The sequence below is a fragment of the Aotus nancymaae genome, unplaced genomic scaffold (genome assembly GCF_030222135.1).
Source record: "Aotus nancymaae isolate 86718 unplaced genomic scaffold, 86718_ANA_hifiasm-v0.15.2.pri h1tg000040l, whole genome shotgun sequence".
Taxonomy (NCBI): Eukaryota; Metazoa; Chordata; class Mammalia; order Primates; family Aotidae; genus Aotus; species Aotus nancymaae.
In genome coordinates, this window is record NW_026988454.1 from 30983903 (window position 1) to 31000742 (window position 16840).

The following is a 16840-nucleotide window of genomic DNA, read 5'->3' on the forward strand; positions in this document are numbered from 1 at the left end:
TTTTGTATTTTTTGTAGACACAGGGTTTCACCACGTTGCCCAAGCTGGTCTTGAACTTATGGCCTCAAGCAATCTGCCCGCCTTGGCCTCCCAAAGTGCTGAGATTACGGGTGTGACCCACTGTGCCTAGCCAAAGCATATTCATGTAGTTAACACTACATCAATCAAAGTGACTTACTCAAAGAATTGGCTCCTTAAACAGCTAGAGTTCATTGTTTATATATCATCTTAGTAAGAAAGAGGGCTAGGACTTTAAGGGAAAGTATATGGTGGGAAAGTAGTGAAGTAACAAGTGGGGAGGTTGTGTTTATACAGTATCTCCTCTAGGTGCAAGTGGTCTGTATCTTCTTTGGCCATTAACCTCCTGGAGAGGAAATACATGACTGATGTATTTTAGAAGGCATTGCTTATGTCAGCAAAAGAAGTGGTTTTTTCCTGCTGCTGCTGTTCGTTCTGATGTTTTCAGCTTAAAATCATCTTCATCCATATCAGTGGGTCCAAGTAGATCTCACTAATGCACTCACATATTTTTCAAACACCTATTGAATGGAAGGCATGATTCCAGGTGTTGGGGAGATGGAGGAGAACAAAATGGAGAAAAATTCCTGCCCGCACTGAGCTTACAGTCTCTCATCTAAGTCCTAACCAGGCCCAATCCCGCTTAGCTTCCGAGATCAGAAGAGATTGGGCGCACAGGGTGGTGTGGCTGTGGACTGAGCTTACTCTCTAATGAGAGACAGGCAATAAACACAAATAAGTAAAATACCGTCTTGTTAGATGGTGATCAGTGTTAAGGAGAATAATAAACCAGGGAAGGGTTTAGAAAGTCACAGTGTAGGCCGGGCACAGTGGCTCACGCCTGTAATCCCAGCACTTTGGGAGGCTGAGGCGGGTGGATCACCAGGTCAAGAGATTGAGACCATCCTGGCCAACATGATGAAACCCCGTCTCTACTAAAAATACAAAAATTAGCCAAGTGTGGTGGCACATGCCTGTAGTCCCAGCTACTCGGGAGGCTGAGGAGGAAGAATCGCTTGAACTCTGGAGGCAGAGGTTGCAGTGAGCCAAGATTGCACTACTGTGCTCCAGCCTGGCAACAGAGCAAGACTCTGTCTCAAAAAAAAGAAAGAAAGAAAGAAAGAAAGTAAGTAAGTAAGTAAGTTACCGTGTAGCAGGGACATGCAATTTCAGACAGGAAGGCCCGAGAGGCTCATTAAGAAGGTAAGATTTAGGCTGGGCATGGTGGCTCACACCTGTAATCCCAGCACTTTGGAGGCTGAGGCGGGTGTATCATTTGAGGTCCGGAGCTCGAGACCAACCTGGCCAACATGGCAAAACCCCATCTCTACTGAAAACACAAAAATTAGCCCAGCATGGTGGCAAATGCCTGTATCCCAGCTACTCGGGAGGCTAAAGCAGGCAAATCGCTTGAACCCAAGGCACTCCAGCCTGGGTGAGAGAATGAGATTCTGTCTCAATAAATAAATAAACAAAAATAAGAAGGTGAGATGTGAGTAAAGATCTGAGAGAGGAGAGATCCATCACACTAGATGTTTGTACCTGCAGTGTTTTGGCATTCTATTAATGTTATTAGTTATTAATGTTTTGGCATTTACATATTAAGAAGGCAATACAGACTGAACACTAACAAAGCTGCCATTTGGGTCTTCGAGGTGATTACTCACCTCGTGGTGAAGCCCCCCTGGAAGTGCATGGCTTTTTATAAGGTGGCTGTTTCACTGTAGGCCCCTTGACGGGGCAAGGACTCAGTGAGTCACCACTTCGTGGTTTGGCCTTGTCAATGATGTCTTCCTACACTGATTCTCTTACCACCACCAGTTTAGATTGTTCTGGGCAGACAGCAATAAAGAGATGATTCTAGAAAAATTCTCATGATTGTCTCAAAATGAAATTCTTGTTTCCCTTAGCAACAACCCGATTTGCTAACCTATTGCCATAGAAATAGAATGCAAAATATATAAGCAGTGTAATGTTACCTTTTATTTTTTAAAACCCTCCTTTTCCCCCCTCCACTCTTTTTTTCCGTATTCGTCATTAACAGACCTTGCCTTCTTCTGTTTGTGGTCCAGACTCTCGTCTACTATTTCTGGCCATTGCATAGATAATTCTCTGTCCTTCTAGGCTGAACCAGTCTCTTGTCTCTTTCAGCTTTCTTCCAAAACTGCCATTTCAATTTCTACCTTTATCACACTGGAATAGAAAGGGGAGATAAAAAGACAAAGTATCAGTTACCCACAGAGATGGTTTTACACAAATCACGCTGGTCTTTTTACAAGTTCTTTTCATTTTTACTATCACCATTTTGCTCAATAGGAGTCAACTTCTATATCTAATAAATAATCTTTTAAAAAAATAGTCTTCTGATGCCTTAGATTCCTGAGGGAAATGAAAACTTTAGCAGCCTCATTGAGGTTTATGTACTCTTCGCTCTTCTGTATAAGCATACCTGTTGTAGAACTGGACCTGGTAATATGTACCTGAGTCCCAGCTATTTGGGAGGATCACTTGAGCCCAGGAATTTTAGTCTAGCCTGGGTAACATAGCAGAATTCCATCACTTTAAAAAAAATGCTGAGTATGATGGCTCCCACCTGTACTCCCAGCACTTGGGAGACGGAGGCAGGAGGATCATTCGAGGGCAGGAGTTCAAGGCCAGCCTGGCCAACATAGGAAGACCCCATCTCTACAACAAATATAAAAAATTAGCTGGACATAGTGGTGTACACCTGAAGTCCTAGTTGTTGAGGAGGCTGAAGTGGGAGGATTGCTTGAACCCAGGAGTTCAAGCTTGCAATGAGCTATGATGGCACCACTGCACTCTGGCCTAGGCAACAGAGCAAAACACTCTTTAAAAAAAGGGAAGAAGATTGTAAATATATCTATTGGAAAAATGCTTTCACCCAAAAATAAACCAATAATGACTCTAAATGTTTTGTTTTAGGACCTAGCTCTTTTTTAAAAAAGTTCTTATCACATTTTTCTATAACTTGATTAATTAATTAAGCAAATAATTACTGAGCATCTACTATAAGCCACATGCTAAAACTGGGGATAGAGTAATTAAGGATGAAGCCCCAATTCTCAAAGAGCTCAGTGTCCAGACAAGGATGACAGAGGCAGCCATAAGATCTTGAAGGACACTGTCTTCGTCCATTCAGGCTGCTGTAACAAAATGCCTTAGAACTGGGTAATTTATATCCAATAGAAATGCATTGCTCACAGTTCTGGAGGCTGAGGAATCCAAGATCAAGGCACCTGCAGGTTCAGTGTCTAGTGAGGGCCTACTTTTTCTAGGTGGTACCTTCTGCTCACATGGCTAAAGGCTCAGCCAGGCTCCCTCAAGTCTCTTTTATAAGGGGACTAATCCCATTCATGAGGGCTCCAGCCTCATGACCTAATCACCTCCTAAAGGCCCTAACTCTTAATACTATTACATTGCAATTCAGTTTCAACACACAGATTTTGAGGGTGCTGAAGAGGAGAGACACAAATTTTGAGGGTGCTGTGCTAGGGAGTTTGGATTTTATCTGGAAAGTAACAAGCTGCCAATAAAACAGATACAGTGGCACTGACATGGAATGCTCACGTGGAACTTTGGACTTTGGAAAGTTCACTATCAACTTAATGGAGAATAAATTGGGAATGGAGCAACAGGAGAGGAGAAAAGCCTCTGAACTTCGTTTTGCAGAGAAGTGCTTTTCTTCTATGCTACTTCTACAGAGATTCGAAGCAATCACACTGAGAATAAGGAGGTAAAATTGATTTGTGAGATTTTAAAAAGAAAAATCTGAGAACACTTGGCAATAAATTGGAAATACGGAGTAAGAGAAGGTAAAAAACAAATTCTAAGAGGACAGTGGCTACCAGATGTCTGCTTGAAAAAGCGAATGGGGCCGGGTGTGGTGGCTCACACCTGTAATCCCAGCACTTTGGGAGGCTGAGGTGAGCAGATGACAAGGTCAGGAATTTGAGACCAGCCTGGCCAACAGGGCAAAACCCCATTTCTACTAAAAATCCCAAAAATTAGCCAGGTGGCATGGTGGCGCGTGCCTGTAATTCCAGCTACTTGGGAGACTGAGGCAGGAGAATTGCTTGAACTTGGGAGGCAGAGGTTGCAGTGAGCTGAGATCATGCCGCTGCACTGTAGCCTGGGCATCAGAGCAAGACCCTGTCAGGAACGAGGGAGGGAGGAAGGGAGGGAGGGAGGGAAGGAAAGAAAGAAAGAGAAAGAAAGAAGAGAGAAAGAGAATGGACATTCAGTGGATATTGACAACATACTGTAATATCTTTATAATATTGGTGTTTGGAAACAGAACTAATAATCACCCTGTAAGCTCTTATTCTATGATAGAAGTTTCCCTAAAGCATAGGTAGTGGAAAGGATACAAAATCTAGAATCTTACAAGCTGATTTCAAACCCCAACTCTGACATATTTTCACTGGAAAAAATCATTTCTGATCATTTGTAAATTGAAAGTAATCAGAAACCTACTGTGACACACAGGCTTATTATGATAGTCAAGTGAGGTGGGCTATTGAAAGTTTTTCTTTTTCCTTTTAAGTTATAAAGCATTGTAGTATAAAATGGTGGTGGTAGTGGATTCAGTGTATAGGTTTCTAATCCTTTGAGAGGGCACATTGGCAAAGTTGAGCTTCTTTACTGACGGTCCCTGTCCTACCTCCTGCTGGCTGGGTCCCGCTGGTAGAATTCCAGCGTGGCAGGCACAGCATAGTAGAAGTCTAGACCACAGGAACTGAGTATGGAGACTTGGGCTCCTTCAGGTGGCATTGTTTGGATTATGCTTCCTGCCTCCTAGCAGGAGTCCAGTTTTAACTGTGAGTTAGGGCACGTTGCTAAATGATCCCTGCTGCCTGTTCCTTCACTCTGACAACCTACCTGGTCATCTGCCCTGGACCAAGACAGCCTTCAGCTTTACGTTAGGCAGCGAGGATAGGGCTATTCTCTAATGTGTCACTGGATACTTGGCAATGGGTAAGTAGTCATCTCCCTTCCAGAGCTTGGCCTCTGTCCTGAGCCAGAGAAGGGTCCATGCTAAGGAGGCCAGTGCCCACTCTAGCCCTGGCATTATTGGCCGTAATTTTCCCCCAAAGACACTACCAGACTATCTTCTATAAGGGCTTGGAAACCTGTTGGAAACAAATAACCTGGAGCTGGTAAGGACATGCCCCACTTCACTCCCATCCTCTTAAGTCATGCATGTGTACCCAAGATTTTGCAGAGTGATCTGATGAGTTACCTTTGTGGGTAATGTGTCTTTTTATGATCTTTTTGTCTTTCGTATTTTGTAATTTCCCTACATCATATCTGAGTGAATTTATTTTTCCTATTTAGGGCTGAATTTCTAGAAGCTGTATTCAATTCTCTTTCAAGTCTGTCTGGCCGTTTTTAGAATGTCTTCTTTTCATTTTGAAATATCTTATTTTGTATCTTTCTGTTAAATGTACATATTTTATAACTATATCATTTCTGATTTAATGAAGTCTTGAGGATTGATATTTGTCATATGTTTTCACTGATGTTGAATTTTTTCCTTATATATTTTATATTTTTTGGATTGTGAGTTTAATGTTAGTGGTGCATTATCAGTAAGAATTCTGCATAGCAAGCTTCAAGGTGGGTATGCCATTAAAATGTTTTTGCTTTGTTTCTGTCAAGCACTCCAGGGACATCCCAGGCTCAAGAGCAATTATGAATATTACAATAAGTGTTAATCTGAAGTTCAAACAACACCAGGATCAGCAGTGGTTGAAAGTGTTTAGAGAAGACCTGTTTTTGCTCATCCAGAGCTCAGTCTTAAACTAGCTTTCTTTTTGTTTCACAGTGTAGTGGGCCAACTTTTCTAATCTACCCTTTCATCAAGGGCCTGGTTTTGTGTGTTTCTGCTCTTTGCCTGGCATAGGACATTAGGCTATATTTCCTATCCCCTCCTGGGCATTAAGACCCAAGCCCCAGGTGATGAGAGGTCAGCAAAGTATGGCCCTAGGATCAAATCCAGCTCACTGTTTATCTTGGTAAATAAAGCTTTAGTGGAACACAAGCACATCCCTTTGTTTATAGATCAGCTGGGCTGTTTTCACATCACAATGGCAGAATTGAGTAGTTGCTACAGAGACTATATGGCCCTCAAAGCTGAAACATTCACTATCTGACCTTTTACAAAAAAAAAATATGCAAACTCCTGCCCTAGATTAATGAAACTGAAAATCCTGCCTTCATCCCCACCTTTGGGCTGCAAAGTTCTTTTGATTACCTGCTAGAATTCCTTTCCTCTTCATTTCTAGCTTCTACAGTCACCTTTACTCTTTAGTAAGCCCAGCGAGACATTTAAAAGTATGTCTGTTTTATTTCACGTATGTGTTTTTAGTGGGAAGGTTTTCAGGTGTCTGGTCTACCATCTTGAAAATCCAGAGCCTCTCTTCTGCTGTCTTGGTAGCAATATGTTATTCTTTTTCTGTTTCCTTGACTTGGCCATTAAACTTATTCATGTTAAATTTTTATTTTCAATTGGGATTTTTTAAGACCATGAAATTTTTTATGTACCTAACTCCACGTCTGTGGTATTTGATAAATAATGCTTTTCTTTTCATTTAAAAAACGATCGTGTAATTCCCATGGCCATTTCCTTTTTAACCCATTGATTATGTTAAAATAAAGTAAAATATACTTTTGGCTATCATATTTTTAGTCTTCTGTGCTCAAAGATCATGGTCTTTATGATATCAGTTCTTTGGAATTTGTTGAAATTTTTCTTTGTTGTCTAATATGTGATCCATTATAATATATTTTTTATATATGCATGAAAGGAATTTGTATCAGGGTGCAGAGCTCTCTCTGTAGATGTTATATCAAACTTGTTCACTGTGCCATTAAAATCTGTCTGCTATATACTTTTGTAAAAGAGTTCTGTTAAAATCTATTGTGGTTGATATTTGTGTATTTTTCTTTGAAATGTTATCAGCTCTGCTTTATATTTCAAGGCTTTGATGTTAAAGAGCATAAAAACTCATGATCATTGCGCTCTTCATAGATTACTCATCAGTATTAATGTTAAGTTTGTTGACTTATACATGTTAGAAATCTCTTTTTTTTTTTCCCTTTGAGACAGAGTCTCACTCTGTTGTCTAGGCTGGAGTGCAGTGGCACGATCTCAGCTCACTGCAACCCTCTGTCTCCCGGGTTCAACTGATTTTCCTGCCTCAGCCTCCTGAGTAGCTGGGATTACAGGCATGCACCACCACACCTGGCTAATTTTTGTATTTTCAGTAGAGACAGGGTTTTGTTGGCCATGCTGATCTCAAACTCCTGACCTCAGGTGATCCACCCGCCTCAGCCTCCCAAAATGTTGGGATTACAGGCGCGAGTCACTGGGCCTGGCCAGAAATCATTTTTTTAATGGCCAACTCAGATCCCACTATGAATCTAACTATGGGCTGCCAATTTTAAACTCCAGCAAAATGTAGACTGTAGGAAAAGCTTGTTCTATTGTTCTCTCCTGGGGTCTGTAGTTTTACGCTGGGTTTCTACAGGGACATGCCTTGATCATTTGATGGCCCTAAATCCTTTAGTTCTGGTCCAACAGAAAGGATGTGGCTTTGGGGTGATGCCTCCAGATCTGAGGAGTTCTCTACTGAGTCCTTTCTGTAGATCCAGTTTTCCATATTTGGCTGACACACTTGAAAGTTTGGAGTTTAGAGCTATAGATATTTCCTTTCTACATCAGAGATCAAAATTTACCTCCATTTCTCATTTTTTAAAAAATGTTTTTGGGTCTTGGGGAATGAGGGTGGGGGTGAAGTGAAATAATCCTTACTCTATTCTACCATCAGCAACTGGTAAGATGTTAAAATTTTCTTCTTACCCAAAGCCTTTCAGTGGTTTTATTCTCCTGGCAGTGTGAAATGCTTTAACAGCATCAAAAGCTGAATAACAAAAGGAAGATTAATTAGATGTGATAGATACTGTTAGATGTTGATGCCAGTTATACACTGTTTCATTGATCTCCAGAATCAATGAAAAACAGGACTGAGTGGGTAAAAGAATCCGCATGGCTCCAGAGAAGCACTTCTACGAAGTTAACTATGTAATCCCCACTGTATTTGTAACAGTTGTGAAAACATCAGCACAATATCTGCTTTACATTGGGAGCGTTTATTTGTTCATTCTTGAAGCTGCTTCTTAGAACTTCAGCCTGGTAATGCCATCTGATAAGGAATAATGCTCTTGGAAAAAAATTGATGTTTGAAATGTAGAATGAACTAATGTTTCGATCTTTTCTCCGTTTTCCTTTTGTAGTATGACTATGAATATGATGAAAACGGTGACAGAGTCGTCTTAGGAAAAGGCACTTACGGGATAGTCTACGCAGGTCGGGACTTGAGCAACCAAGTCAGAATTGCTATTAAGGAAATCCCCGAGAGAGACAGCAGGTACAGTAACTGTGGCTACTAAAAGCTGTTTCTAAAGGACTTACGAGTTGTTCATAGCATTTTGGAAAACACTTGATGAGATTCTAATGAATGAAACTGAAAACTTCATTGTGTGAATTAGCTCCTTCTGAGGTTTAGCTGCTAATTCAGTGTTTGAAGTGCAAGACTGGTGGGGAAGAATGGGGCTTTCAAAGACTAGAAAAGAGAATGGCTCTGTGTGTGTTGGGCTCAAGTTGTCTTGCATAAAGCTGGATGTATTATGTGAGTAGATGGGGAATAAGCACTATCAGAAATGGTTTAGGTTGGAACCAGAAGTTCTAGGTTCCCATCGGGCATGCGAGGAACTTGGAAGTTGGCATTTCATCTTAACAAGTGGAAACCTGAACAGACTGAAATCAATGTCTCTTCTTGGATCCATCAGAGAAGTGAAGTTGCGAGGGAGGCAGCTGCCCCTGAAATTGGAGAGACAGGCGAAGTGAGAGACTCATAACTTTCTGAGCAGAAATTCATGATCAGAAACCTCTGTGGCAACCAGTGCTGGGCTAGGACAACCAAACTGTAACTCACAAATCTCTAGAGGCCCAGTGTGAAGTCTGAGTTAAAAACTCCAGCGGGGGCTGGACATGGTGGCTCACGCTGGTAATCCCAGCACTTGGGAGGCCAAGGCGGGCAGATCACAAGGTCAAGAGATCAAGACTATCCTGGCCAACATGGTGAAACCCTGTCTCTACTAAAAACACAAAAATTAGCCGGACATGGTAGTGGGTGCCTGTAGTCCCAGCTACTCGAGAGGCTGAGGCAGGAGACTCACTTGAACCCAGGAGGCGGAGGTTGCAGTGAGCCGAGATCACACTATTGCACTCCAGCCTGGTGACAGAGCAAGACTCTGTCTCAAAAAAAACAAAAAATACAAAAAACTCCAGCAGGACCCAGTCACTAGAGAGTGGGGGTGAGGGTCACATTTTCATGAGTTTTGGAGCTTTATCAGGTCCTCACAGAGACCTGAAATGAGAGAAATCCCATTGTACTTCTGTCAGCAAGAAAGGAAAAGTCACCATTTTTAAATATGCTAGAGCATTCGTTCTTAACAAGGCCTGTCCTCAAGAGACTCTATTTTACCAGAGCCTAACCAAACTGGGGAAAAGGGAATACCAAATTCAGCCCAACTCTAGCTGTCCTGTCCTACCTAAGGGGGCTAAAACTAAGAAGCACTTGTAAAATTCACAGCCCAGGGGCACAGGCTCACTAAAAGACAGAGACCTGATCATAGACCTATAGAACTCTTCGCCTCCCTGACTGCTTCCCACCACATCACTAAAGGCTTGTTTCCCGCAGTACCTTCACCTAGGACATCATGTCCACCTTTCTTATTTTCTTTTTTTTTGAGACGGAGTCTCGCTCTGTTGCCCAGACTAGAGTGCAGTGGTGCCATCTTGGCTTACTGCAACCTCTGCCTCCTGGGTTCAAGTGATTCTTCTGCTTCAGCCTCCTGAGTAGCTGGGACTACAGGCACATGCCACCACACCTGGCTGATTTTTGTAGTTTTAGTAGAGACAGGGTTTCACTATATTGGCCAGGCTGGTCTCGAACTCCTGACCTCGTGATCTGCCTGCCTCAGCCTCCCAAATTTACGGGCATGAGCCACCATGCCTAGCCCATGTCCACCTTTCTATAGAAAACTATAAGTCATACTAAAAGATAAAAAACACAGTTTAAAGCAATGTAGCAAGTGTCAGAACCTAAACCAGATATGACAGGGATGTTAGAGTCATCAGATTGGAAATCTAAAAGAACTACGATTTACATGCTTAGGACTGCCATGGAAAAGTAGAGACTGTGCAAAAGCAGATGGTAATGCAAGCTCAAGAGATGGAAATCTTAGGAAGAATTTAAAAAATGCTAGAGATCAAAAACAGTAATAGAAGTGAAGAATGCCTTTGATGGCTTCGTTAGTAGACTGGACACAGTTGCAGAAAGAATCTCTGAGTTTGGGACTATATCAGTAGAAACTTTCATAACTGAAAAAGCAAAGAGGAAAAAGACTGAAAAAAACTGGGACAATATCCAAGAACTGTGGGACAACTACAAAATGTATAAAATATACATTTTTGCCTTTAAAAGTAATTAATGGCAGAAACTGTGATTACTTTTGCACCAAGCTATGCTTGAAGAAATGAGTTGAACCTTACATAGTGAGGCCTTGTGGAAGGTGGAATCTTTTTTAGGGACAAAAATGTTCAGGAAACTGAAGCGCCCTGGTGATAGGATTATCTGTGGCCCCCTGCTCTAGTGCTCTGCCTTATGGCTCCAACTAATAATTCTGTCTTCTCTCAACCTCATGATTTCTGCTGCCTCATGGCTTCCCCTTCATCTCTCTGTAAGACAGTGCTCCTATAATCAGTGAAACACAGTTATAGTGTATGACACAGAGTCGTGTGTCTTGTGTATTCAAAGTCTGAAAGAGAGAGGATTGGATTATTTAATGGATGGTTATTATTATCCTTATTTGGCCAAGCTTTAATGCTGGGCTACATCATGGGCTGATTCTGGCTGCCCTTGAGTCCACATTCTGTAGCTGTGGTAGGGGGCCATGTGATCAGCCTTCCTTGGGAAGGACCCGCCCCTGAGCTTCCCAGGTCACCTGTCCACCCCACATCTCCAATTATAGATCTTAAAGGCCTCTCAAGGTTAACATGACCAAAACTGAACCTGGATTTTTTTCTTTTTTCAACTTTTATTTTAGAATCGGGGGGTACATGTGCAGGTTTATTACAAAAGAATATTGTGTGGTGCTCACGTTTGGAGTACAGATGAATCTGTCACATATACCCAGGTAGTGAGCATATTACCCAATAGTGAACTGCAATTTTATTTTCATTTATTTTTATGAGACAGAGACTCACTCACTCTGTCATCCAGGCTGGAGTACAACAGTCCCATCTCAGTTCACTGCAACCTCCACCTCTGAGTTCAAGTGATTCTCATGCCTCAGCCTCCCAGATAGCTGGGATTACAGGCATGCGACACCATGCCCAGCTAATTTTTGTGTTTTTAGTAGAGACGGAGTTTCACCGTGTTGCCCAGGCTGGTCTTGAACTCCTGTCCTCAAGTGATCCTCCAGCCTCAGCCTCCCAAAGTGCTGGATTACAGGCATGAGCCACCATGCCCAGCCGTGAACCAGATTATTATGCCCCAATGTTCTCTCCAGAAAGTACTCCTTGTGTCAGTCCCTGTCTCTCCATCCATCCAGCTGCACAGGCTAACCCCCAGGATTCATTTGGATTCCTGTCTTTCTCTTGTGCTCCACATCTACTCCATCAGTAGGTCATACTGTTTGTTGTATCATCCTCTGCTATATATTCTGAACCTCTCTACTCTTTCCAGTCACCACAGCTGCACCTCTAATCTAAGCCTTCAGGCCACTCGCCCAGACTCCTACTAGTCTGTGCAGTCACCTCCTAACTGCTCTCTGCTTTCACTCTTTTCTCCACTACTAGTCCATCCTTCTTTGAAGAGTCACAGAAGTCTTTCTGAAGTGAAAATCAAATCATGTAGTGAAAATCACGTGTCAGTGGAGGTCCATCAGTTGTAACAAATGGACTACTCTGGTGTGGAAGGTTGATAATGGGGGAGGCTGTGCATGTGTGGGAACCAGGGGTGTGTGGGAACTCTCAGTACCTCCCTCTCAATTTTGCTGTGAACTTACAAACTGCTCTAAAAAATAACATCTATTTTTAAAAATCACATCATGTCACTGCTGCCTAAAACCCTTCACTGGATTCTTACGGCAACCAGCATGAAACCCAGAACCCTCACTTTGAATCACCAGGCCATAGGCGATCTGCTTCCTCTGTGGCCTCACCTCCGCTCCAGCCATACTGGTGTCTCTCTATTGGACATACCAAGATCAGCCCAGACCTTGGCAAGATTGCCTCATTTTCATCATTTCAGCTTTAAGTCAAATGTCAAGCCCTCAGAGAGGTCTCTGACTGCCGCAAACTGAAAAAGACACCCCCTCCCATGCAAGCGCTGTGCCTGGTCCCAGCTCTTTATCCTTAGTGTTTGACTTTCACACTGCCTCCAGGCTCCATATGTCATTCCAGAAGGAAAAGGAAATCAGAGCTTTCCAGAACTGCCCAGTATACGTTCCCCTCTGCTGCACTGGCCCAAAATACCTACCCCTGCTTCCAAGGAACTAGCAACTCTGGCTTTTTAGCCAGCCATTTGTTTCTCCAAATGAAGTCCTAGAAATAGGGAAACATAGATATTAGGTAAGCAAACAGCTGTTGCTGCCTGCCACATGTGTAGTTTCATTCAGTGTCTTATTTGTTGGGTATTGTTTCAGAGTTTCCTCTTAGTTAATTCTTGAGACATGATTATGGATTCTTATGAAATGATAATAGAAATTACTCATTAAATACCTAGGTAATATATATAAAGTTGTCATCTTAAATTTTTTCTTTTAGTCCTACAGGTTCTTAAGGAGCGTAGATATAGTGAAGACTTTGAACAATATGAAATTTAATGAGGTCACCACTATCAAATTGCTGCAGCCAAATTCACTAACCTTTAGCCACAGCTCTTCTCTTCTCCCCTCTTGATAGATCTAAGTGGACACTTGGAAGAAACCCACTTTTAAAATCACTCTGAAGTTTAAGTTTATTCAAATGCTGCTATACACACACAAAACACACCAATACCAGCAAGATGTTTCAGCTCCTGTTCTGTAACAGTGGAGTTGGTATATGTGACTTGTGCATGACAAGCCCTTATCTTGAATGGCTGGTGCAGGGCATCTCCTTGTTAACAATATAAAGAGATTACAGACAAGTCTGTTATTGTGAAGATACAGCAAACAAAGTTGTCCTGTCCATGTGCCCTGGAGGAGTGTGGATGTTCCCTTGAAAAAGATAGCCGTTATAGTTACAAAGGATAATTGCTAAAGTAGTATGATGTGAATAATGGATGATACAACCTCAGTGTATACTAAACTACCATTGTAAACTGCCATCAGAGCAACGGAAACAGTTTCTCCTACGTGTTTCTTTCATGTTCTTAAACCACTGTTAGAGAATCAAAGTGGTTGTAAGAGAGAAGAGGTAGATTTAGTATGTTCTCATCATCTACCCCCAACTAGTTGTTAATCTCAGGTTGGCTTTTTTTCTGATATTCTACATACCATGAACTGGTTATTTCATTATTTTATTTTATTTTATTTTATTTTATTTTTGAGATGGAGTTGCATCCTGTCGCCCAGGTTGGAGTGCAGTAGTGCAATCTTGGCTCACTGCAACCTCTGCCTCCTGGGTTCAAATGATTCTCTTGCCTCAGCTTCCCAAGCAGCTGGGATTACAGATACCCACCACTATGCCCAGCTAATTTTTATATTTTTAATAGAGACGGGGTTTCACCATGTGGCCAGGCTGGTCTTGAACTCCTGACCTCAAGTGATCCACCCACCTTAGCCTCCCAAAGTGCTGGGATTACAGGAGTGAACCACTGCACCTGGCTGTGGACTGGTTATTTTTGTATCATTCTTCACCAGCTGTATATGAGAATCAGCAGGGGAATTTTTTTGTTTTGTTTTGTTTTTTAATTGTACTTTGGACTCTGGGGTACATGTGCACATTGTGCATTCTGCAGGATTGTTGCATAGGTACATACATGCCATAGTGGTTTGCTGTCTCCCGCCACTGCCCCCCTCCGCTGTTGCCTATATCAGGCATTTCTCCTGGTGTTATCCCTCCCCATCCTCCCTGCCCCCTGCTATCCCTCCCCTTCCTTCCCCTCCACCCCACTACCTGCCGCAGTGTGTGATGTTCCCTTCCCTGTGCCCAAGTGTTCTTATTGTTCATCACCCGCCTATGAGTGAAAACATGCGGTGTTTGGTTTTCTGTTCTTGTGTCAGTTTGCTGAGAATGATTTACAAATAGAGCCAAATTATGAGCAAACTCCCATTCACAATTGCTACAAAGAGAATAAAATACCTAGGAATACAACTAACAAGGGATGTAAAAGACCTGTTCAAGGAGAACTACAAACCACTGATCAAGGAAATAAGAGAGGACACAGACAGATGGAAAAACATTCCATGCTCATGGTTAGGAAGAATCAATATTGTGAAAATGGCCATACTGCCCAAAGTAATTTATAGATTCAGTACTATTCCCATCAAGCTACCAATGACCTTCTTCACAAAACTGGAAAAAACCACTTTAAACTTTATATGGAAACAAAAGAGAGCCCACATAGCCAAGACAATCCTAAGTGAAAAGAACAAAGCTGGAAGCATCAGGCTACCTGACTTCAAACTATACTACAAGGCTACAGTAATCAAAACAGCATGGTATTGATTACTGGTACCAAATTGGTACCAAAACAGAGATATAGACCAATGGAACAGAGCAGGGGAGTTTTTAAAAATACTGATGCTCAAGTTCTACTTCCAAAAATCCTGGTGTGGTCCTGGACAGTTAGAAGCCCTCTAGGATATGTAAATGTCCAGTCAAAGTTGGCAACCACTGGTCTAGATGGTTAGCAGTAGGGATTTGACTCAGACAGGGTAGTCTGGAGATACCTATAGATTAATATTTTTGTCAAAACCAAGTATATAAGTATCTCTGATTATCTAGGACATTTCTTCTTTCCCTTCTTACAAGTAATTGAGAATAAATATTATTTTCTTATAATTCTTATAGACAAGTATAATGTGTTGATGTTAGCAAATTATAATTCCATCCTTATTTAATGCTTGGCACTTACACTTAGTGAAAATGCTGGGTGTTTGTAATATTTTTTATATTGGAGAATAGTGCTTGTCGTTAGCTAAGTTGAATTCTGACTATTATTGCAAATTTTGTGCTATCTCCTTAGTTTAAATAATGAGGTAAGAATGTTGCTTCTCCAGGATCTTAAGTTTGAGCACTGATGTTTTAATTTTCAGTAGAGGATCAGGAGGTGAGAGCCTTTTGATTAATAATTAACTGAGGGCCCAGCATGGTGATGCATGCCTATAATCTCAGCACTTTGGGAGGCTGAGGCTGGCAGATCACTTGAGCTCAGGAGTTTGAGACTAGCCTGGGCAACATGGTGAAAGAAAAAAATACAAAAATTAGCTGGGCATGGTGGGGCATGCTTGTAGTCACAGCTACTGGGGAGGCTGAAGTGGGAGCACTGCTTGAGCCTGGTAGGCTGAGGGTACAGTGAGCTGTAATTGTGCCACTACACTCCAGCCTGAGTGACAGAGAGAGACCCTGTCTCAAATCATCATCATCATCATCTGAGTTAGTTGGTTGTTTCAAATATTTTTTCTTCATCTCTCAACTCTGTAGAATACAGAGGCACAGTATTTGCCACTAATGCATATCAAGAGCAGTTATGAGGCAGGTTTGGTGGCTCATGCCTGTAATCCCAGCACTTTGGGAGGCTGGGGTGGGCAGCTCATCTGAGGCCAGAAGTTCGAGACTAGCCTGGCCAACATGGTGAAACTCCATCTCTACTAAAAATGCAAAAATTAGCCAGGTGAAGTGGTGGGCACCTGTAATCCCAGCTACTTGGGAGGCTGAGGCAGGAGAATCACTTGAACCCGGGAGGCAGAGGTTGCAATGAGCAAAGATTGTGCCATTGCACTCCAGCCTGGATGACAAGAGTGAAACTCCATCTCAAAAAAGAAAAAAAAGAAAAAAAAAAAAAAAAGAACAGGCATGAACTAACATCAAAGTGTTTTTAACTCTCATAGAAGAAGCAACTTGTAAATGCCTGTATAGTTGAGAGTCATTACTTAAGTATCTTATTGGTAACACTATATATTGGTATTATTTCTAGTGTTATTTCACTCAAGAAATTTTGGAAATGTTTTTGCTATCTCTAACTGATATACTATTAAAGTGCTGATTTTAATACCTGCCCTTCATAGTTCCTAAAGCAATTCTAAATAAAAAAAGAATAATAGATCTTAAAAATACAAGTCTTTTTGATACTGTTATTGTTATTGTTGTTGGCTGCTTTCTGGAAATATTATACAGATAATAAAAAATTATTTAAATTAAATGAATTTAGATTTTTATAAATTAATTGCTTTACCTATAGCACTTACTCTGAGAAGCTTATTGAATATAGAATTATTCAGTATTAACCAATGGATTTGTCAGTGTAAGATCTGAGGATTTCCTACATGTAGGACTGAAGCAAATGAGAGACATCAGGTTTGCACTAATATGAATTAGTAGTTAGTGTATTTCATACCTGTAGCCTCCATTATAGGAGAGATATATGTACAGATTTAATTTAGATTATATATATATCTATATCTCAAGGAATTGCTTTGAGTCTGTATTTATTGTTGCTGACATCCTACCAATATTTAGCTTCTT

At 41.5% G+C, this 16840-nt stretch overlaps 1 protein-coding gene across 2 annotated transcripts in view; it reads left to right on the forward strand.

Moving 5' to 3' along the window:
• Window positions 1–16840, forward strand: part of MAP3K5 (mitogen-activated protein kinase kinase kinase 5) — a 234775-nt gene that overhangs the window by 158265 nt on the left and 59670 nt on the right. For both annotated transcript variants that reach the window (XM_021670832.2, XM_021670831.2), the window contains exon 15: window positions 8335–8468. In XM_021670832.2, the coding sequence (XP_021526507.1) occupies window positions 8335–8468 (134 nt within the window). The remainder of the gene's footprint in view (window positions 1–8334; window positions 8469–16840) is intronic.